The sequence below is a fragment of the Rhinopithecus bieti genome, unplaced genomic scaffold (assembly GCF_001698545.2).
Source record: "Rhinopithecus bieti isolate Rb0 unplaced genomic scaffold, ASM169854v2 scaffold_4553, whole genome shotgun sequence".
NCBI classification, from domain to species: domain Eukaryota; kingdom Metazoa; phylum Chordata; class Mammalia; order Primates; family Cercopithecidae; genus Rhinopithecus; species Rhinopithecus bieti.
Window position 1 is genome coordinate 1569299 of NW_016804694.1, and position 22804 is coordinate 1592102.

General features: G+C 50.5%; 1 protein-coding gene across 4 annotated transcripts in view; it reads right to left on the minus strand.

Annotated features, from left to right (window-relative positions):
• The window catches only part of CPNE5 (copine 5), a 98189-nt gene extending 89776 nt beyond the window's left edge, over nt 1-8413 (minus strand). For 2 of the 4 annotated variants that reach the window (XM_017870109.1, XM_017870116.1), the window contains exon 1: nt 7678-7896. In XM_017870109.1, coding sequence (XP_017725598.1) covers nt 7678-7772 — 95 coding nt within the window. In that variant the 5' untranslated portion in view covers nt 7773-7896. Of the gene's footprint in view, nt 1-7098; nt 7148-7677 lie in introns of those variants that run through there. The other 2 variants (XM_017870110.1, XM_017870112.1) reach the window with 2 other exon arrangements.
• Between the last annotated feature and the right edge of the window lie 14391 nt (nt 8414-22804).

Consider the following 22804-nt stretch of genomic DNA (forward strand, 5'->3'; position numbering starts at 1 on the left):
TCTTCAGCCCGGGAGGGCGGGGGGAGCCTAGGGGCAACATCCCAAAAAAAAAAAAAAAAAAAAAAAAAAAAAAAAAAAAAAAAAAAAGCTTCTCAATAGCAAATGAAGATCAATATCAATTATCAAATAAATGAATGTGTCAGTAGTGTTCAGTTATTGGTACCTATTACCACAATTAAGCTGATTTAGCACATTGCAGTTTATATAGAATGTCACAGACTTAATCTCTTTAGTCTTGAGAACAATAAAGACAGAGGATGTGGACAGGACCAGTAGTTTACAAATGGAGAAACTGAGGTTGGAGAACTTAAACCATCTGGCCAGGATCCCAGAGAAGATAAGCCAGGAGTGGCACTGACTTTCAGTGTCCTGGTCAGGATTCTTGCATACCCTAAGGTATAAAGCTATCCTGTTGCTACTGTGAGGTCTGTGTGAGGCCAGCAGAAGAGACCTTAGGGAACCTTGCAATGTTTTGAAATCACACTAAGCCTTTTTATTCTTGGCTGGCAAACTGGCAGAAAGAGAGGCAGTCATGAGTCCAGCCAAGCGGTGCTTGGAGAATCAGTCACCTAATACTGTCCACCGTCCGTTGACTATAGGAAACCCTGAGGAGCAGGCCTCAGAGATGCAAACTCTAGGCTCTTGGAAAGCCTCCTGGCTTTCCAAATGGCCCCATAGATGCCATGGTTGCCTATCCAGCAAACATTGCCCACTCTCTTCCTGCTGACAGAATGCACATTGTTTAGATCTGATGACGACTCCCTGAAATCCAGGAAGATGGCCCCTGTCCCTAGTCTAGGAGTGCACATGAGACCCAGCTTTGGCCCCTGAAATAGAAAGGAAAGTTTGCTGAGAGATTTTGGAAAGGATTGTACTTTCCCGGTAAAAAGAACTTTTCAGAGAAAGGACTCTGGCCTCGTGCCTAGCTTCCTATCTTTGGATGCAGTTGTGATGCCTGAAGCAGATGCAGCCATTTTGTAACAATGAGGTCTACTGCTAAGATGATAGCAAAACAGAAAGACAACAGGGTCCTTGATGATAAAGTGAGCTGACAAAGTAGCCCTGATATAACCTACCTCCAGACTCACTGTGATCTGAGAAAAATAAATGCCTTTCAGGTTTAAGCCACCATTAGTCAGATTTTCTGTTACCTACATCTGAATCATTCCTACCCAAGCCTGACTCCTCTTTGCCCCAGAGTTTTCCAGCCTAATTCCCCAGCCTCCTCCCTACCCTTTCTTCCCAAGAGTAGAACATCTCCAGTGATCACCTTGAGTCTGAACAGGGTGAACTGTGAGCTGGGAGAGGAGGGATGGTAAGCTACTACTGTGTGGTCTGGATGGCACTGAAGGCTGACTTCCATCCTGTGACTCTCTCTGGTTTGCTGCTCAGAACCAGAGGCATCTGTTAGCAAGGAAGGCCTCTCCCATCCCTGGGGAGAGAGTGCCTACCTTTTGGTCACACCTACCACAGTTGGTACTCAGGCCTCCACCACCATCCTCCTGGAGAACCCAACCTCCAATCTCAAGAAGCCCTCAAGGCCTTGAAGTCTGAGGGAATAGGATTTGGATCCCTCTCTCCAAAATGTACTCACTGCGTAACCTTGGGCAGGTCTTTTAACCTCTCTGAGCCTCAAATTCCTAATCAACAAAAAGAAAATACTACTATCTATCTATCCTAGTTTAAAAGATATAGCAATTGTGATTGCCGGAAATATAAGATGGCCTCCAAGATTCCAGTCTCCTGACACACACGTCTGTATAATCTCCTCACCTTGAGAGTTGGCGGGACCTGGGAGTATGATAGGTTAGTCACTCAGGCGATTGGGTTATGCTGTATAACAAAGGTGATCAGATATTCACTCTTGTGATTACAGTTACTTTACATAAGACTCTGTCATAGCAGTTTAGGGAGAGATTCTCCTGCTGGCCTTGAAGAAGTGAGCTGCCATACTGTGAGGGGGCCATGTGGCAAGGGCCTGGGGGCAGCCTCTAGGAGCCAAGAGTCACTCTGGTCAATAACCAGAAAGAAAACAGAACTTTAATCTTTCTGCTGCAAGAAATTGAATTCTGACACCCACTAGTGAGCTTGGAAGAGGACTCAGAGCCTTCGATAAGACCACAGCCCTGCCAATGCCTTGATTCCAGCCTAGTGAGACCCTGAGCAGAAAAGCCACTTTATGTCATGCCTGGACTTCTGACCTACACAAACTAGGAAATGAGAAATGGCTGTAGTTCGAAGCCACTAGGTTTGTGGTAATTTGTCATGTAGCAATTGAGAACTAATATAATAATCTTAGTTTGAATTATGTAAAAGTATTATGTGAGGCCAGGTGCAGTGGCTCACACCTAATCTCAGCACTTAAGAGGCACAGGCTGGAGGACTGCTTCAGATCAGGAGTTTGAGATCAGCCAATCAGCCTGGGCAACTGAGTATGACCTCACCTCTACAAAAAAATTAAAAAATAAAAATAAATTTTTAAATTAAAAATTAGCTAGGTGTGGTGGTGTGTGTGCCTGTAGTCCCGGCAACTCAGGAGTCTAAGGCAGGAGGATCACTTGAGCCCAGGAGTTGGAGACTGCATTGAGCTATGACTCTACCACTACCACTGCATTCTAGCTTGGGCAACAGAGACTCTATCTAAAAAAAAAAAAAAAAAAAATGAAGGAAGGAAGGAAAGAAAACAAAAGAAAAACAAGTGGTGTTATTTATTTGAATAGGTTAAAAACAGATCAGCTGGGTGTGGTGGCTCATGCTTGTAATCCCAGCACTTTGGAAGGCCGAGGCAGGCGGATTACCTGAGGTCAGCAGTTTGAGATCAACCTGACCAAAGTGGTGAAACTCTGTCTCCAGTAAAAATACAAAAATCAGCTGGGCATGATGGTGCATGCCTATAATCCCAGCTACTCAAGAGGCTGAGGCAGGAGAATCGCTTGAACCCGGTAAGCAGAGGTTGCAGTGAGCAGAGATTGGGCCACCGTACTCTAGCCTGGGTGACAGAACAAGACTCCATCTCAAAAAAATAAATAAATAAAATAAAATTAAAAAGTTGAGTGTAGAAATTGCATACGGTTCAGCCTAATACAATGTAAAGTGCCTAGCATGCAGTAGGCACTCAGTAAATGCCGCTGTTATTATTCCCCTAGCTCCACTGACCTGAGTACCTTGGTGTATTCAGTGGCTAAGTGGACTTCTTTTCCTAGCACTGGCTTTGACAGCTGCCGCACTCCCCCAGGCTCCTCCCTCCCCCAAACCACCCTCTCCCTGCCTGTCAGAAGAAAGCGCTCAGAGCTATTCACACCCCTCCTAAGAGGCCCAGGGCACAGCTCCTGAGCCGGGCTGCCTCTCGGGCTCCAGGGCAGCAAAACGCCAACCCGAACAGAGAGCAGAAAACAATATCTCTGGGGCAGAACAACAGCTGCCCACCAGCCCCATACCAGCTGGTGGGGAGAGGGCAGTCAGCAGGGCTAAGCAATCGGCTGCTTTCAGCTTGCCCCGCCCCATCTTCCTTGGGTCTTGGGAACCCACGATGTGGAACTGTGCATCGCTTCTCCAGCAGGACCCTGAGCAAGTGCAAAGGTTTCTTGTTATGTAAAAAATGCAAATCATTCTTTCTAACCAACATGCTGGGCCAGATTCCTGCATGGAGACCTGAAAAATAGTGGGGCCTTTGGATAATGGAACGTCTGACAGGTAAGTTTTGATTGACTCTGCAGGATGGCTCGCACAGTCCGGAAGGGTCTAGAACAGGCCGTCAGAGGAAGGAAGAGCTCTTGGCTCAAGGGAGGAGGGTCTTTAACGTCACATTTTTTACAATGTCTACTGGTATCTAGTTCCGCAAACCATCTGCCCTACTCACTCCCAAAACAACCCCTAGGAATTTCTAGATGTGCAGGGCACAGTGGCTCACGCCTGTAATCCTAGCACTTTGGGAGGCTGAGGCGGGTGGATAACCTGAGGTCAAGAGTTCGAGACCAGCCTGGCCAACATGGTGAAACCTTGTCTGTACTAAAAGTACAAAAATTAGCCCTGTGTGGAGGCAGGCACCTGTAATTCCAGTTACTCAGGAGACTGAGGTAGGAGAATCGCTTGAACCCAGAAGGTGAGGTTGCAGTGAGCTGAGATAGCGCCTTTGCGCTCTAGCACTCCAGCCTGGGCAACAGAGCAAAAACTTCGTCTCAAAAAAAAAAAAAAAAAAAAAAAAAAAAATCTCTAGATTGATCAGATTTCCAGGACACACACAGACCCTGGGAGCCAGCTATAAAGGCAAATTTTTATTAACTTCCAGGTATCAAATAAGCAACAACATCAATCGCTATTCTTGGATTAATTCATTTAAGCCTCGTAACTGATAAGGATCATTATGCTTCCTTTACAGATGAGGAAACTGAGGCATAGACAGCTTAAGTAGCTTACCCAAGGTCATAGGAAGACAGCTGGGATTTGAAACCAAGGAGACAGAATCCAGGGCTCACATTCATAACCATTGTGCCAAATAATCAAAGGCTTTCTAATCTTGGGGCCTGAGTTTACTATAGTCAGTAAAAATAATTGTTTGGGAGTATCGTGTACTCTACCTGAATCAGGGGCCTGAAACTATCCATCCCACAGTGTCATTTGCCTTCAGTGAAGACTTGGCCCCATGGTGGCCCTGTGCTCTGACTCAGATGTGCCCCTGTGCCAGGCAACTTTGCTTAGCTAGCTGAGCCCTAGGATGGGCACAGCAGGTGCTAGATCCTCCCCTAGGCACAGAGCAGAAGGCTCCTGGGGCTGCGGGAAGTGGTAGGCCCCTTCATGAGGAGGAAGGCAAGTGGAAACAAGTGTTCCTGGGAGCCAGAGGTGGCAACTCATAATCTTCCCTGAAACATTGGCCCCTCTACCCTAGCTGCCTATCCTGAAACCCTCTGGAGTTCTCACCCTGCCAGCCCCTCTGACTGCCCTACTGTTCTGTGCCCACCAGCAGGTGTCACTTAGATGCTCAAGGCAGAGCATCCCAGAACATCCTCTCCTGGGGGCCCGATAGCACTAACCACAGGGTGCAGGGAGGAGGTACTTGACTCTTTAACTGGTGACCGTGGAGTGAAGAATATGCTGGAGAAAGCCACTCTCTGTATCTCTTCCTCCTCCCTGTGCTCCTCTCCTCCTCCTTTTCCTCCTCCTCCTCTCTCTCTGTTCTGGAACCTGAATAGTTGGGCCAGGCTGAGGCAAAGAGATGCATCTACAATTTCAAGGCCACCCAGACTGTTTTCTCACCTCCCCTCTGTTCTAAGTGACTGCTCCCTCTTCATCCCTCCCCACCAAAACCCACTTCCCCCTACCTCTGGTTTTCTGGAGAATATGAGTAGGGCCCAGGTCAGGGTCTTCCTCAGCTCATGGATCACGTCCCCCAAAAGGGAACTGACCCAGAGTCAGCCCCAGAACCACATCCCCCAGGAAGGCCTCTTATGCAAGAGGTTTGAGTCCTTTGGACATCTTTACTTCCAGAAAGCAGACAGGAGGGGCCAGGTGCTACCACCTTCTGGTGATCATTGCAGCTACCTACTGAGCACCTACTGTGTGCCAAGCAAGTGCAAAGTAGCTTGCTAGGTGCTTCATGCTCCTCTATGCCTGCAAGTTAAGTCCTCCAACAGTATTTGGCACAGTGCCAGGCACTGCTCTAAGCACACCAGCTACCTTGGTGAACAAGGCTTCTCCATGAGTACATGCTGCTTATTGTTTGTACCTGACAAGTGGGGGAAACTGAGGCTTAAAGTTTGCCCCAAGTGGTGAAGCAGAGATTCTGTTTCAAGGTGTCTGACTCCAAAGCCACAATATCTGCCCTCCATCTCCTTTCCTCTCCACTGGAGTAGAGGGTGCATGGGTCTGACTCAGGGTGGGAATCCCTGCCCTCAAATGCTTACACAGTTGCTTTGAGGGGGGAGGGATGACGTCTGCACACCTGAGATGTCTCTAGAGGTTTCATCCTCAGTATGTGAGTGACCCTGTGGCCCAGGCTGAGTACCTAGGGCCCCGGGGACCCAGAAGACAGTGATTTGAGCTGTGTACCTCATGGTTGAGAGGATGCCTGGAAGTGGGGAGCATGAAGCCAGGTTTTTCGGGGGGAGGGGGTCATGAACTTGCAGAGATAAAGGAGGAGTGAAATCTGGATGGGGAATGGGCTGTTCAGAGGCTTGGAGGTGGGAAGGATCCCAAGACAACTGAAGACGACAGGCATGATTGAAGGCTGGGAGGGAGCCCCAGGCACAGGGATGTGCGTGCAGGATAAGGGAGGGGAGGCCGTGCTGCTTTTCATGGCTGAGGAAGTGAGACTGGAGCTAATGGGCCATCAAGAATCTCCCAGCAGAGTAATGACAAGATGCAAATGGCGGTGGGAGATGATCCTGAAGGCATGGTGTATGGGACCTGGGAGCTATTACAGGAGCCCCCAGAGGGCCTGGCTTAGGGGGACAACTACGTTCAACCAGATCAGCCTTCACTCCCACTTACCTCCAAGTCTTCAAGAGAAAGTCACCCTGAGTCCTTCCCTCTTTCATGCCCCTGCCTAGCCTCTCTGGCTCTACCTACACCTCATCAATGCCACAACTTTGTAATACAGGCTGGGGGGCAACAAGGTTACCTCTCATGAAGGGTCTGACCGAGGGGCAGCCTGGAAGAGGATGAGATGGGTGATTTGGAACAAGGGCACAGCCAGGGCTCTAGAAAGGCTGCCAGTTATTTGGAGTAGGGGGCATGGCATCTGTGGGGGAACCTCAAAGTGGGTGATGCTTGCGTTGTAACACATGATCCTAGGCCAGCCACAGAGAGACTGAACTAGGGAAAAATCCCCCTTTGCCACCCATACCCTCTTACTGCCTGGGGCAGCCTTCCCCCCAGCGAGGAGAACCTGGGGCAGACCCAGTTCTTAGACAGAGAAGTTACCCCCAAACCCTGTGTGACATGAGTGAAGATTTGGGCGTGGTAGCCCACAAAAATATTCCCCCTCCTCCTCTGTTGGACTCTACAATTTCACAATCAGTGTTCTACTCCTTTGGCTTAACATTTTTGACCCAAGTTATTTTTTTAATGGTACCACTTTAAGTTGTTATCATGTATCCACACCTCAGTATGAATGAGTCAATCTGATCCTTTTCCAGGAGTCGATTTCGTTGTTGATGGCGATGAAGGAAGGCTTTAAAATCCTAGAGTCTAGGACAGTGGGGTGGGGGAGAGCGGTGAGGGGAGATCGGGATGATGGGGCAAAGGGGCAAAGAGAGAAGAGAGGAGGGCATAGAAGGGAGAGGCTGGAGAAGCCTGGGAGGGATGAGGGCATATTACTCACTTCGTGATTTGGGGATGAGGTGATCAGAGATAGCCTGAGCAGAGACCATAGTACAGCCTTTTGCCAACTGCCTCTCCCCACTTGGGTGCCTGGACCCCCTCTTCCTGTGTCTTGGTAGCTCCTCGAAGCAACAGCCTGGAGCGCAAACTTTCTGGGATATGACCCCAGCCTGGCTTCCTATTCTGCGGTCGCCACCCGCAGCTGGACAGGGGCTCTTGGCAGATCGGCAGGGGGGCAGTCCTGGAGACCAGGACACTCTGGCAAGGGGGCGCGCGAAGGTTTAGGATCGAAGCGGCAGGGGCCTCGGGGCTCTGCGACCAGAGCCGGGGGCAAGGGGACCCGGCCAGCGGGAGGCTCACCTGCAGGACACGGTGATCTCCACCTTGGTGGCCGGGATGCTGCCCGCCAAGGAGTCGAACTCGCTCAGCGACGCCATGTCCTCAGGCTGCTCCATCGCCCACCGCACCCCCCACCCCAAATTAGTCAATCCCTGCGCGATTCACGCCTCCTCCGGAGCGACTGGAGCCCTGGGCTCTCCCCCAACTCCAGAGCCAGGGCTGGGCGGCAAGGGGAGGAGAGAGGAGCGCGAAGAGGGGGCGTGGGAAGTGAGAGAGGGAAGAGGGCGGAGGGAGCGGGGGCCGCGGATCGAGGTGGGGGCTCGGGTGACGCCGCGAGAAGGCTAGGTGCCCAGCGGGGAAGGGCAAGGAGCCCAGGGAGCGGGGCCACAGCGGGGAAGGCGGAGAGGGGCGCGGGCAGAGGGGCGCGGGGAGAGGGCACCGGGAGGGACGCGCGGAGTCGTGGAGAGGGGCACCAGGAGAGGGACGCGCGTCTGTGGGCAGGGGTAGAGGGGATGCAGGAGACAGGGAGAGGGGCGTCAGGGGCGGGAGGCGCTGGATGCGGGCGCTGGGCAGCGGGGGCTGGCGTTTTTTTGTGGGGCGCCGCGCAGCGCGCGAGCCCGGAGCCGCCGCGGCTGCGGCCGCCTCTCCCTGGGTCTCGGCGCTCGGCGACGGGGCTAGGACTCGGCTGAGAGCGCCACCTCCTCGGCTCGGGCTTCGGCTCCTGGGCGCCCGGGCTGCGGGAAAATCAAATCTGCCCGAAGCCGCAGCCTCCCGCCACCCGGGAGCGCCAGAGGGGGCGCCCGCAGGGGCCGGGGCGGGGCCGCGGGCGGGGTCTGCGCGCAGGGTAAGTGTGAGCGTGTGTGTGTGCGCGCGTGTGTGTGTGCGCGTGTGTGTGTGTGTGCGCGTGGCGGGCCGGGGGACGCGGTCCAGATGCTGGGGACATGGTGACAGCAAGAAGTGGTCCTGGTCGCGCGCGCCTTCATGTGCTCCTGCCCCCACTCACCACCCCTATCTCCCATCAGGGGACTCCATCCTGGGGGAGGAGGAGGGTTATGGGAACCAAGGGGTGCCTTTTTGAGAAAGATCTATGCAGGGCGGAGAGGGGGCATAAGTGGGAGGGAGGTGTGCAAAAAAGATCGCTTCCCAGGGGCTTGGGGAGGAGGGTCTCTGCTAAGTGTGCGCCCTACTCGGGGCAGGTCTCAGTCCGGAAACAGACCCTACATCTCCTTCTGGGGAGGTGTGTGGGGGCGACCCCAGTGCCAGGAGGAACTACCTCGGTTTCCCAGTGGCCCAGGTGGGGTCGGTGCATGGGCGCCTCCCCCATCCGTGGTTCCCGCCAGCAGCGGCCTCGCCAAGTCGGCTGCCGAAACCACGCGCCAGCGCCCTTCCACTCCCCCGCCCGTCGTGACCACACGACTGAGCCAGCCTCCAGGTCTAGAAGCTCCTGCCACCCAGTCTGGTGGCAGCCAGACTGGGAGATCGGCCCGAGCTCCCTGGGCTTCTACGCAACCAGCACCGAGTAGGCGCGTGCTGTGTGCTTGGGGAGCCAGGGGAGAGTTGGGACACCTCTCCTGCAGTCCTCTTCCCAGCCAAGCCCCTCTCGATCCCCCTCCCTAGCCCAGCCTTGCCCTCCCGGGCTTGAGGTTGCAGCGCAGAGGCGTCTCCCTGAGTAAGGTTGCACACCTAGACTCGACTTTAGCCCATCCTCAGCCTCAGCCTAAGCTTTGCCGAGCTGGAGCGTCCACTTCCTCATCCACCGCCTGGCACATCGAAGCCGATGTGCCTCGGGCTGGCGCGGAGGCCAAAAACCTGGTGCTGGGCTGGGCAGAGCTGCGCCCTCTGGGCCTTGTCTGTGGCAGCGGGACTATAAGGGGCTCCTCCGGATTCTGTTTGAAGTCAATTCCCAGAAAGTCAGATACTGTCAGTCAAAGATAAATACAAGAACACATTCCTCTGCCTAGGACAATTTACCCATGGCTCGGAATCAACTGGACTGGGTTCTGCCTCCTGGAACAGGCAGCAAGGGGCAGAGGCTGTAATTCCTCTGACAGCCTGGCACGGCTGGGTCAGGAGGCCCCACTCCACGATAATAATTCTGTCTTCCCTTCCTGAGGATGCAAAACTGAACTCGGAATCTCTATGTTCCCCATCTCCCACATACCTGGCATAAACAATGATCAAAGCATACTTGTGGAATATGTTCTCCATTCATTCCAGGAGTATTTACTGAGCATCTGCTGTGTGCCTGGCCCAGTGATAGGGCCTTTGGGAAACCTTGTTCATAACAATAATTAGCATCCTTTAATTTTCAAAGATCTGGGCCAGAACCATGCTTAATTTTTTTTTGAGATATTAGTCACATACCATAAAATTACCATTTTAAACTGTATAAATCAGTGGTTTATAGCATATTCACAGGGACCACGCATGATTTTAAATTCTCAAAATAATTTTATAAGTGAGATATTACTACTTTTAATGGGAAAAGCTGCAGTTACTTTGCACCAACCGAATATCATCTACATTTAATAAGTAAGGAAGCCAGTGCCCAGAGAGGCTAAGTAACTTACTCATCATCACCCAGCTGGGGACTGGCATAGTAAGAATGTGAAATAAGGCAGTTGAGACCAAAGCCTGACTCTGAGCAAGAGGCTTCACTCTCTCTTAGGATAGGGCCAGACAATGGAAAGTCATCCATGAAATGAGGCCTTGTTGGGAAAGGCAACAATAGGGAGCCATTGCAAGTTGTTGAGCAAGTGAGTAGTAAGATGGAAGTTCTACCCAGTAACCTTGCAAAGTGACAGCATTTGGAGTAGCAGCCCCAGGCTGTCTTTCTAGAAAAATGTAGACACTTGTCTGTGTCACTCCATTCCCTTTCAGTCATTGCACTTTCACTGCTGGCTATTTGGCAAAAAAAAAAAAGAAAGAAAGAAAGATATGTAAGTATATGACACATGCTGTGTGCTAGGTGCAGTCCTAGGCTCAGCGAATAAAAAGGCAAAAAGGACACAGTATCTATCCCCAAAGAGTTCCCAGGCTACTGGGGGCCCCAGGACATAAAGAGGGAGAAACCACAATGCAGCATGAGGAATGCTGTTGAGGTAGGTAGAAAGGGCTCTGGGAGGCCGGGCACAGTGGCTCACGCCTGTAATCCCAGTACTTTGGGAGGCTGAGGCGAATGGATCACTTGAGGTGAGGCGTTTGAGACCAGCCTGGCCAACACGGTGAAACCCCGTCTCGACCAAAAATACAAAAAAATTAGCCGAGTATGTGGCAGGTGCCTGTAATCCCAGCTACTTGGGAGGCTGAGGCAGGGGAATTGCTTGAACCTGGGAGGCAGAGGTTGCAGTGAGCCTAGATTGCATCACTGCACTCCAGCCTAGGCGACAGAGCGAGACTCCATCTCAAAAAAAAAAAAAAAAAAAAATGTGTGCTCTGGGAACAGAGAAGAGTGACCAATGGTTCTGCCCCAGGAATGGGAAGATGGGAGGGTCAGGGTCAGGGGAAACTGCAAAAAGGAAGTGATACTGAGATGGACATTGAGGTCTTAGAAGTTTGTTTCCCCTAGAAGCAGACCCTGAGACAAAGATTTGTATGTGAGTAGTACATTTGGGAGGTGTCTTGGTCTGTTCCTGCTGCTATAACAAAATAGTTTATAATCATAAATATTATTTGTATAATAATAGAAATGTATTTCTCACACTTCTGGAGGCTGAGAAGTTCAAGATCAAGGTGCTGGCAGGTATGGAGTCTGGTGAGGGCCAGGTCTCTGCTTCCAAGATGGTCCTTGTTGCTGTGTCCTCCAGAGGGGCAAACACTTCCTCACATGGTGGAAGGCAGAATATGGCAAAAAGGGGCCTAGCTCAGGGATAATGCCCTTAATAAGGGCATTAATCCATTCATGAGGGCAGAGGTGAGACGGGGAAGGGAAGGTAGACAATAAAAGGTGCTTTATCAAGCCAGTCATCGCTATAGGCAACTAGGGTATAGTCCTGCTGCAGAACTCTGGGAGACTGTAGAACACACTTCAAACTTAGGCTGCAGAGGGGTGAGGATGCTGGGATATGTTTATACCAACTTCTGCCAGTCATTGCCTCAGTGGCTGAGGGCTGCTTCTGGAGGATATTAATTTCCTGGCACTTCTGGCCTAACCAGCACAGAGAGGCAATGCAGGTTCCAGAAGTCAGAGAAAGCCTCAGGCAAAGAAATGCAGTCTGGTGTGGGACTGGAGCACACTGAAGTGGGAAAAGTTAGGGGCTGCGGTGGGCACTGGCAACGCAGCGGCTGCTACAGATGATGAACTTCTGCCTGGAGGACAAGGCTGTGCAGGTATTCCTGGCAGGGGACCAGCATGAGGAAGGGCCAGAGATCTGTGATTGGGGGCTGGAGTGTGGCTGAAGCACAGGGTCAGGGTTGGTGGAGGTAGAATATGAGGCTAGGAGGTGAGGGGCCGTGACACAAGGTCACAACCTCCGCTGGGCACAGAGCCTTTTCAGCAGGGGACACTGGAGGAGGAGCGGTCTGAAAGACACCCTGCCGCTGTGTGGCCAACCAGAACATAAAACTTACTGATCAGGAGCTGGGCACAGAGGCTCATGTCTGTAATCCCAGCACTTTGGGAGGCTGAGGCAGATGGATCACCTGAGGTCAGGGGTTTGAGACCAGCCTGGCCAATATGACAAAACCCTGTCTCTACTAAAAATACAAAAAAATTAGCCTGGCGTGGTGGTGCATGCCTGTAATCCCAGCTACTTAGGAGGCTGAGGCAGGAGAATTGCTTGAACCTGGGAAGTGGAGGTTGCAGTGAGCTGAGATCATGCCAGTGCACTCTAGCCTGGGAGACAGAGTGAAACTCTGCCTCAAAAAAAAACAAAAACAAAAAACAAAACTTACTGATCAGGCCCAGGGGAGAAATGCTCCCAGCTCTTGCTCAAATGAATTGCTGATGGTTCAAAAGCAGCTTCACAGATGTTGCCATTGGAGGAGTTGTTTCTTCTTTGAGAGATATGATAGTGCCGAGTAACCCTGGTCACTTGTGATGTCCAGGCAGGCCAGTGCGTGGGCTGGCAGGTGCTGCAGACGTGCCGTCTGCGCCTGGCAGCCAGATTAGAAACAACCATGGCCCCGGCCCACCCGCCACGTAACTACCGCTCGTCCCTCTGATTAAGAACGTCAAGCACGGAATGGGGCCATGCCCAGAAGATCTGGAATAATCAGCATCAGCGTTTTGCCTTTGCCATCCAAGACTGCAAGCATGCTCTCATCTGACCTAATCCACGGTGTTAATGACGGCAGAGCAATTTTGAGAGGCAACTCACAGCATTGATAAGGAGAGGAAAAGCACCACCGGGCTTAGGGGGCAGAGCTCCTCACAGAAGAGACAGCTGCTGTCCCCTCACCCCTCCCAAAGCACTACTTGTAAATGCTGCCCTCCTCTCCCCTGTTTGAGGCTGGGGATGGTGGGAGAAAAGGGCACAGAAGAGCAGAAGCGGGGTTGTGCAGAGGACAGGAAAGTGGGGCTGCCCGTGCTGCACCTAGAACAAACTAGAAAAAGGCATTCTTTACTCTGGGTAAATGTAACGTTGAGTCAGGCAGGGCACACGGTTTGCTGGGCAGAACGTGGGCTGGACTGAGCCCCCACTCACGCCCTCGGCTGGGTGCCCTTGTGCCCTAAACACCCTGCACCACTATTCATGGTAGCCCCAGGGAGAGAAGGAAAGACAGGGCATGGCGGGAACTGAAACCATCATCGCACTAGAGAGGCAGCGGAGATGCAGTGTCTGATTCCACCCATTAATAGAAATGCTAGAAGGGGCTTGGTTGGAGACCATCCAGGTTAAACTCTTTCTTTTACTGAAAAGCTTAAAGAGGGTGAGTGATGGACTCAAGGTCATCCGACTCTTCCCTTGATAAGAAACTCCATGAATAACAGCGAGGCCAGGTTCCAAAGAGCAATGAGGACCTGTCTCCGAAGGTGTGGCAAGAGGCCAGCCACGGGGCTCTCCATGTCTCCAGTCCCTCATTCCTGCTGGAAGGGTGGCAGCCTCCCTGCTTAATGACCCACCATCCCAACCAGAGCCCATGCAGCCCCTCCCTTCTGCCTCTCCCCATGTCACAGTGTCAGCTAGCTCAGTCCATGTTCTATCTGGGCAAGAAGCCCCATGGTCCTCCTGCGGCCAGCCCAGTAGCCCTTTCTGCACCCAGGATCCACCCCTCCACCCTGCCTGGCCCTGGCATCTGTCTGCAACCTGGTGGGCACTAGCTCCCTGCTCACTTCTCTTGGCCTCCTCTTCCTTCCAGCCACTCCTGCTTTTCCAAGTGAGGGAGGCCCCCGTTCTTACAATCTACAGACCAGAACCTTCACAGCAACCAGGGTATCCACTTAGAACCAAAGTCAGGTCGTGTTGCTCCTCTGCTTAAGACCCTCCCCTGGCTCCCATCTCATTCTGCAGAAAAAGGGCTTGCTGGACTTTGGGCTCCGCTTGTGACCTGACTTCATCTCCTCTTTCTCCCTGACACTGACTCTATTCCAGCCACACTGACCCCTCACTGGCCCTGCAGGCACCTGCCTCAGGGCCTTTCTATTTGCTACTCCCTCAGCCTGGACCACTCTCCCCTGGGTTGCTCAGGCCCCTCAGGTCTCTGCCTCAATGCCCTCTCTTTGAAGAGGCTTTCCTGGCCACACTGCCCAACACAGTACCGTGTTGCTCTCATTTCCCTTACACACCTTTATTTTTTTTATAGCGTGATCCTTGTCTGTTTCCCCCACTAGGATAGAAGCTTTCTGCAGGCAAGGACTTTGTCTTGTTCACTGTTGCATCCCAAGCTCCTAGGGCAGGGCCTGACACATGGTAGGTGCCCAGTTTGTGAGGTGACTATGTCCAAGTCCACTGTTGGCTTCCAAAATAGTGACTCCTTCATGAGGACCCCTGGTGACGACGTGTCAGTCTCAGACAGGGCTTGAATCTCCCCTACCACACACATCTTATCTATCTCCCCACCCCCAAACATTTATTCAGCATCTGTCATGAATTCAGCTGTTTACTTGTTGTTTAACACCTATCACATTGTGACCAACACCACAGAGAAGGGAAGGGATTCTTATGTGTTTACTAAGGACCCACCATGCAATAAGCATGTAAGAATTTAACATCCATCACACATTTATTTTTTATTTTAAAAATGTATTTATTTATTGAGATGGAGTCTTGCTCTGTCGCCCAGACTAGAGTGCAGTGGCATGATCTCGGCTCACTGCAACCTACGCCTCCCAGGTTCAAGCAATTCTCTTGCCTCAGCCTCCCGAGTAGCTGGGACTACAGGCGCCCGCCACCACGCCCGGCTAATTTTTTGTACTTTTAGTAGAGACAGGGTTTCACCATGTTAGCCAGGATGGTCTCGATCTCCTGACCTCGTGATCCACCCGCACTGGCCTCTCCAAGTGCTGGGATTACAGGCATGAGCCACCGCACTCAACCTTATTTTTTAAATTAAATTTAATGTTTTAAAGACAAGATCTCACTGTGTTGCCCAGGTTGGTCTTAAACTCCTGGCCTCAAGCAATCCTCCTACTTCGGCCTCCCAAAGTGCTGGGATTACAGGTGTGAGTCACTGCGCCTGGCCTCCATCACATATTTAATCCTCACAATAAGCTCATTGTCCCACTTAACAAAACTGTGCTCCTCTGTACCATGTGCTGTGCATAGTTCACCATAAGGGAGAGAGAGATGAGGGAGACACAGTCGCCTCAGAAGCTCGGTCCAGTGGGGTTACAGCGTGAATTTTGAGTTTATGTTCTAGGAAATCTGTAGGAGAATAATAGGCATTACTTGCTCCATCTTTTCAGATAAGGACGCTAAGGCCCAAAGTAGTTCAGTAATTTAATTTGCCCGAGCTCACACAGGTCAGCGGCAGAGACAGGGTGCAAACCTAGAACCATGTGTGTCCAAAGCTGCTGTCTTTGCTCCTTAGGGCAGTGCCTCTGCTCCCTGGCCTGGCTCAGGGGCCTATCCAGAAGCCTCAGCCTCTGCCATGGCCCAGGCCCAGATCTGAGCCCCTCACACGTCTGCAGTGCCTAGCCCAGTGCCACAGTATCTGCGCCCAGGCTGTGACCCTTCCACTCTTCACTATGTCCAAGTGTAGACATCCCAGTCTGTAACCTCCCCCACCCCCAACCTCATATACATTTAACCCAATGTTTAGCTTAATATTGTCAGTCATGGGATTAGAGGCCTCCGTCCTGCAAAGGACTTTAAAGATAATCCAACTCGCCTAGATTTTACAGATCTGGGAACTGAGGTCTAGAGAAGGAAAGAAATTCAATCAACATTGTTTGGTTAATAAGCAGCAATTAGAGCCAAGAGCTCATAGACACCCTGATTGGAATCAGTCTCCTGGATCCTTTCTTCCTTCACCTCAGCTCCTTCAAAGGGGGATGGGTTGCCTTGACTTTCTGTTGATTGATAAGCAGAGATGTGCCATCTGTGCCATTTGGCACAAGGAAGACCAAAGTGACCTTTCATTGCCCCACCCTCACTACCAGGTATATCCAACTGGAACCAGTCCCATATGGTTGCCCCTGGGCCTTTCTTCCTGCCATTTCCTCTCTGCCCGGCCCAAATCCTATCCATGTTTCAAGTACCATCTCTTCCAAGAAGCTAGCCTGGATTCTCCCAGTCTAACCAAGTTTCTTTTTCCACTGAACACCCAAACTCTTCACTTGTGGTGGACCTGTTTTCCCTTTCTCCCTTGGCAGGGGATGTGCCCTGAAGGCAGGGACTGGGCCTTCTTACCCTGGTACTCCACAGCCTGGCCTTTCCCAGCCTCAGCCTCAGCCTCCTTCTCTTTCTTTGTGCTGGGTTTAATTTCATTTAAGTACATTACCCCCACAGCCAGCCAGTCTACTCTTAGGCCTCCTGAACTCTCTCTCTCCATTCAATGTAAACTCATTTCCTCTTGTTTGAGCATCTTGGGAAATGGAAAATGAGTCCTCACATTTCTTCAGATGCTTAAAAGCAAACTAGGTCCCACCCTGAAGTCTCAGCCTCCCAACACTTGATGCCCTCCCGATTGGCATCAAGGGCGGAGACGGAGCAGCTGATTTTCTCTCTTGCTCCAGCGGCTGTGAGGGTCTTCGGCTCAAGCTGCAGGACTCCACCCCTCCCTCCCTCAGGCCATGTGTGTGGGAGGGGAAGAGAACTGACATTTCACTCCAGCCTTAGATTCTTTGTCACCACTGCTCCTTGGGAACTGCCTCCCCTCGCTGTACCTGTCCCGGGCAGCCTGAGAAGCCACTGAGGGTGAAACACTTTTTTTCTTTTAAGCTTTAAATTCATTTTCATGCCAAGCTGCTTGTATTTTCCTGCCTGGCTGCCGAAGGTAACTGAAACGTGCACAAAATGCCACAAGCCTGGCTTTGTGCAGAAGCTTAAGTCCCAGTGGCCCTGCCCCCAGGGCTCGCCTGCTCGCATCTCCAGCAGTCCTCCGAGACTTCCTTGGGTTTTATTAGCTCTGACCCTACACTGGGAGAGGAACTCATCAGACACACTTCACATCTTGCTTCCTCCACCTCTGGCTAAGAACCGTTGCCCCGATGACGGGAAGTATTTTTTCCCCAGTTCTCTGATAATTCTGTCAGGAGGCTGGGTGAGGCTCAGGTGTCAGGCTCGGGAGCTGCTGCTGACAGCTCCTCGGAGATAACTGGCCTGCTGAGGCGGGGGCCAGTGGGGGAGTTTGCAACAGAGTGCCGGGTTCTCTGGTCTCTTCCTCCAGCTTAAAAATGGGATTAATAATATAACCATACTACCATTCCTTCCAGAGTTGGCATGAGATTCCAATGAGATGAGGATGTGCTGGGAGCCCTCTGGGAGAAAGCTACCATTATAAAATCATAGAGGTTTAAACTAGATGCAGTTAGAATGAGAGTCTGGGCCTCTCATTCTACAGATGGAAAAACTAAGGCTTGGGAAAGGAAGTTACCAAAGTCAGACAGTAACTAGTCGTGGCTTGAAAACTAGTTTCCATATTTTTTCAGCTGGAGTGAGAAGGGGAAAAAGAATGGTAGGGAAACCATCCCTGTGTGAAGTGAGAGTGCAATAGAGGGAGAGAATAGACTCCTAGCTCAGCCCTGCCAAGGCCCAGCCAACTAAGGCGGTGCTTTCATCTATGAAATGGACTCATCTATGAGAGGGGTATTGTGATGCTGTGCCCACAGCTCTTCAGAGAGGATTAATGGAATAATATGTATAAAGTACCTGGCACCTCGTGAGTTCCCCAAACACAAATTCCTTCCCTTCTCTTATTTGATCTTAAACAGCAACACAAATGCTTTCAAAAAGGGAAGCACAGGCCGGACACAGTGACTCACGCCTGTAATCCCAGCACTTTGGGAGGCCGAGGCGGGCGGATCACAAGGTCAGGAGATCGAGACCATCCTGGCTAACACGGTGAAACCCTGTCTGTACTAAAAATACAAAAACTTAGCCGGGCGTGGTGGTGGGCACCTGTAATCCCAGCTACTTGGGAGGCTGAGGCAGGAGAATGGCGTGAACCCGGGAGGCGGAGCTGGCAGTGAGCCGAGATCGCGCCACTGCACTCCAGCCTGGGCCACAGAGCGAGACTCTGTCTCAAAAAAAAAAAAAAAAAAAAAAGGGAAGCACAAAGGAAACATTTCCTTCAGAGGCGAATGTTGCCCCCAAAATCATGAACTTCGAACTCCCTTTCCTTTGAGGGCCGTTCTTATACAGTGAATGTGAAATTGCCACTTGCTCCCGTCAGTGTAATGAGGAAGTAGAAATATGACTTCTCCCTCCTCTCCACTTCCATTTCTGCTGTACAAGAGCTTCCTCACAGGTATGCAGGGCAGCAGCTCTTAATGGAGTTGTGGCCAGATCCTCACGGAGAGGAAAGTGATTTCTATGAGATTAGCTGAGTGGTGAGGATAATACAGTTATGGTCCAATAAACATCCTGATGAAGGTCATTTGTGTGCGCTCCCTCCTGCTGCGTCTCCACAGGCCTGGTTCAGGCTCTGCTTGGAAGGAGCGTGGAGACAGCTAAGGCTAGGGCCAGCCAGCCAGCTTGGACTGGGGACACTGTAGGATGGAGAAGTCAGTTGAACACCCCCAGCCTGTAAGGCAGGAGATTCAGGTTTTAACCTCTGCCCTGCCACCAAATTACTCTTTTCCTGCACCTCATCTTCCTCCTCTGTATGTCAAAGGTGGAGATCATAGGAAAAGAGCAGAACTTGGGATCCAAATTCCCCATATTCAAGCCCCAATCCTGCCTTTTATTAGCTTTGCAAGGTCCAGCCTTTATTCCATCCATTCAGTCTGTACAAGGCTTTGTGCTACTTGCCTTTGGTCTTCAGTTTGCTCATCCAGGAATTGGGCATAATGATATCAACTTCGGGAGGCTGGTTTGGGGATTGAGAGAAAATACGTACAAGGAGCATCCACAGACCATGAAACACAGAAGGGACAATAACTTTTTGCTCTCCTCTAAGGTTCCTTTTCATTGACTTTCTCTGATTCTATGAAAATATTTACTGGTGGTGGATGTACAAGAGGAGCTCCAAAATTACTTGTTGACTGAATGAATTCAACTGTAAAGCAGAATAATAAGCAGCCAAGAGGGAACTAGCCCTTTAGAAGGTACGCTACAGAACCAGCACCCAGTCACAGGACTCAGCCAACCTTTCCATGCACAGAGGGCTCCTCCATCCAGTCCCGTAGACAATAAAGAAGGTTGGCCGGCCTGTGCCAACGGAGCACGTTTACAGGCTCATTCTGTGCCAGGCGGACATCTCAACTCTACCCTCTGGCAATCTGATCAGTTGCTGGCTTTCCACAACCAAGAAATAGCAGGCATGTCTTAGTAACTCACGAAAGGCTTCCGCAGGCTTCTGCCTTTTGAAAAAGCTGCAAGGCTAAACTATATTCACAGTGGCCTCTAGTGGCAAATTTCCAAAATAGCATGTTAAATGGAAACTTGGCAGCTGGAGGAATCTTCTTAGAATGACCTAGATTCCCAAACTGGGGGCTAGTTCAAATCTTCCCTTAATGAATGAGCACTCCAAGTTCCAGAGGTAAAGTGATTCATCCAAGGTCACAAAAAGCCCTCACAGCCCTCTGTCCATAAACCTTGCCCACAACTGGCAAGGTTGTGGTTTCAGATGCAATTAAGTATCTTGAGTTATCCGTTTGGAAGGACAATCGGGAATCCAATTCCCAAATCAGGCCAAGCCAACCTTAGGGTGAGACCCTAACGTGTTTTCTTCCCACTTTGCTTCTCTCATCTTTAAGAGTGTTGCTGGAAGATTCCCCTATCTTGGCATTTACCTAAAAAGTAGTAACTCACTCTTTAGGCGACAGGACTCTGAGACCACAAAGTGCTTCTTTGTAGGCAGTAAACTCCACCGCTTTAACGTGCTTTTCAATGCTCCCTCCTCCACATGTTGCAAGAATGTGGTGCCAAAAGGGGCCCCAGTGACGGCTCTGACTGGCTCGAGGATCTGGGGGTAGCAATCGTGTTTGTGTGGGGAACGCTATTTTGACATATTCTGGAGACACAATCCAAAAATACATCAGGCTGAGGACTTCCAGAGAGCTCAGTGGAAAGGCTTGGCTGCCATACCAGCTGAAGCCTGGGTTTGGAGAGTTGGGGTACAGTGATTTCTATAAGAGGATCTCAATCTTTTTCTGATGGAGAACATTTTATTTGATGCATTCAGCAATAACCTCAAAGCACTACAAAGGTGTTGAGAAGACTCACAGAGGGGAGTAAGAGAAGGTCCTTGTTCTCAGAGGTGGGAGGCACAGACTGTGAGGTGAGAGGCTGAGACAGGTCAGGCTGTGGACATGTCGAGATGAAGAGGCAGGAGAGGTGTGTGGTGGCTTCAAGGGCCACTGGTAATAACAACTAGCATTTTGGGGGTGTTTTCTAAATGCCAGTTCCTGTTCTAAATACCTGTTCTAGCTCATTTAATCTTCACAATAGCCCTTGAGGTGTGGCCCATTATTCTCATTTTATAGTGGAAGAAACTAAAACACAGAGAAATTAAGAAACTTAAGTCCATGCTGCTGGTAAGTGGTGGAGCTGGGATCTGAACCCCAACAGTCAAGTTCCAGAGCTCTTTCCCTCAATGTCATCATTGTTGATGCTCTTTTCCCTGCATTTTCTGTGATGTCTACTGACCATACAATCTTACCTACCCTGGTGTCCACACAGGGTATCTCAGTGCCACTGAAGTCCATGTTGTACTGTCGTGGGAAAAGAACACTTTCATAAAGCTCAATCCTGGTAGCCAAAGCCAGCAGCTGTTGAAACTCATCCTGTGCCTTGAACCTCTTCACTCTTCCAAGATCACCAGGATGAGGTGGAGAGCTCTGCTCCAAGAGGCAGAAGATTGGCTCATGGTCCTGACTGCCCTTGCTCTTAGGAAAATCATGTTGGACATGTGTGACCTCTAGGACCTCACTACTCAAAGGGTGGTGTCTGGACCGGCAGTCACCATCTCCTGGGAGCTGGCGAGAACTGCAGACTCTGGCTGAGTGCTGAGTCAGAAGCTGCTTCCTAACAGACTCCCTCAGTGATTCCTGCATGTAGTCAAGTGTGAGAAGCCCTGGGCTAGGGCCCTTGGACCATATTCTTTATAGTCTGAGTGCCAAGCTTCTCTTATCCATATCCCAGGGGCACCTGTTTGAAAGCCTTTTCCACTGGTTTATCTACTTCCAACTTTACGCCTTCTCCAAATGTCTAGAATCTCTTTCTCTTCCCACATGAGAAGCAGCAGAGAGCTGTATCTCTCCTGTGCCTTGATGAGCCCTCGGTGGTCCTCCATACCTATCTTTGATCATCTCTATACAAGTTTTAAACTTATCCTTGCTTTCTCCTGATAAGCTATCCTCACTCTGACGAGATGTAACAAAAATGAGCTATCCCTAGTACACCCCACTTTTATGAGACCTGTCTCAATGGTACTAATCCTGACAGGATGTAAACACTCATATGACCAAAGAATTAAGCAGGATTCCTTTTAGACAAGCTTCCCTTATAAGGAAACAGGAACTTCTACAACTCTGGCTAACTGGCAGAACCACAACTTGTGAAGCAATTCAAGCTTCACTCTTTGAGGTCATATCCTCTATGAAAACTGGTCCAGGCCCACATGACTGCGTTGACATGTATTTGGTGTCCCTTTCCAAAAACACGGAACTGTGCCCGTGTGGCTCTCCTCCCAAGGCATGCAGAACCTTCTTTGCTTCAGAGTAGCCATGATATGTTTCCACCACCCCCGTGCCCTGGATGAAAGTGGAGATTTTCAGGATTACGAATCTGGGAGGTTAGTGAACAGGTGCTATTCCTTGCTCTCAGAGGCAGATCCAATTATGTCCACCCAGTTCAGGCTGAAAGAAATATATTTCTATTTTTTTCCAGAGTGTAGAACATTACTTTGCATACAAAAACCATCTCTGGGAAGTTACGAAGTCATTTATATAGTTTGTTGTTGGGTTTTGCTTTTTTGCTACTGAGAGAAAAGAGAAAGGTAGAGAAAGAGGTTGAAGGTAGGGAAGGCTTGGGGAACAGAACCTTGTTTGGCCATTCCATAAAGTAAATCACCATTTCCAAAATTGATCTAGTAGTAAGAAACATTCAAGTTATAATCCCCTCTTCAAGGAGCTACCAGCTTAAGGTAGCAAACACCACAACAAATACTGCCTCTGGTCCCATAACAATGTGCAGGTGGGCCCTCTGCAAATTCCAGGGATGGTGCAGGTCTCTTAGCACATCCACCTGGTTCACTTACAGGCAATCCCCCCGACATGGTTTGGCTCTGTATCCCTACCCAAATCTCATCTCGAATTGTAATCCTCTGTGTTGAGGGTGGGATCTGGTGGGGGGTGACTGGATCATGGGGCATTTTCCCCCTGCATGCTGTTCTCATGATAGTGAGGGAGATCTCACAAGATGTGATGGTTTAAATATGGTGGTTTCCCCTGTGCTCTCTCTCCTGCCACCTTGTAAAGAAGGTGCTTGCTTCTCCTTTGCCTTCCACCATTATTGTAAGTTTCCTGAGGTCTCCCTAGCCATGTGGAACTGTGAGTCAATTAAACCTCTCATTTATAAATAACCCAGTCTCAGGTAGTGTC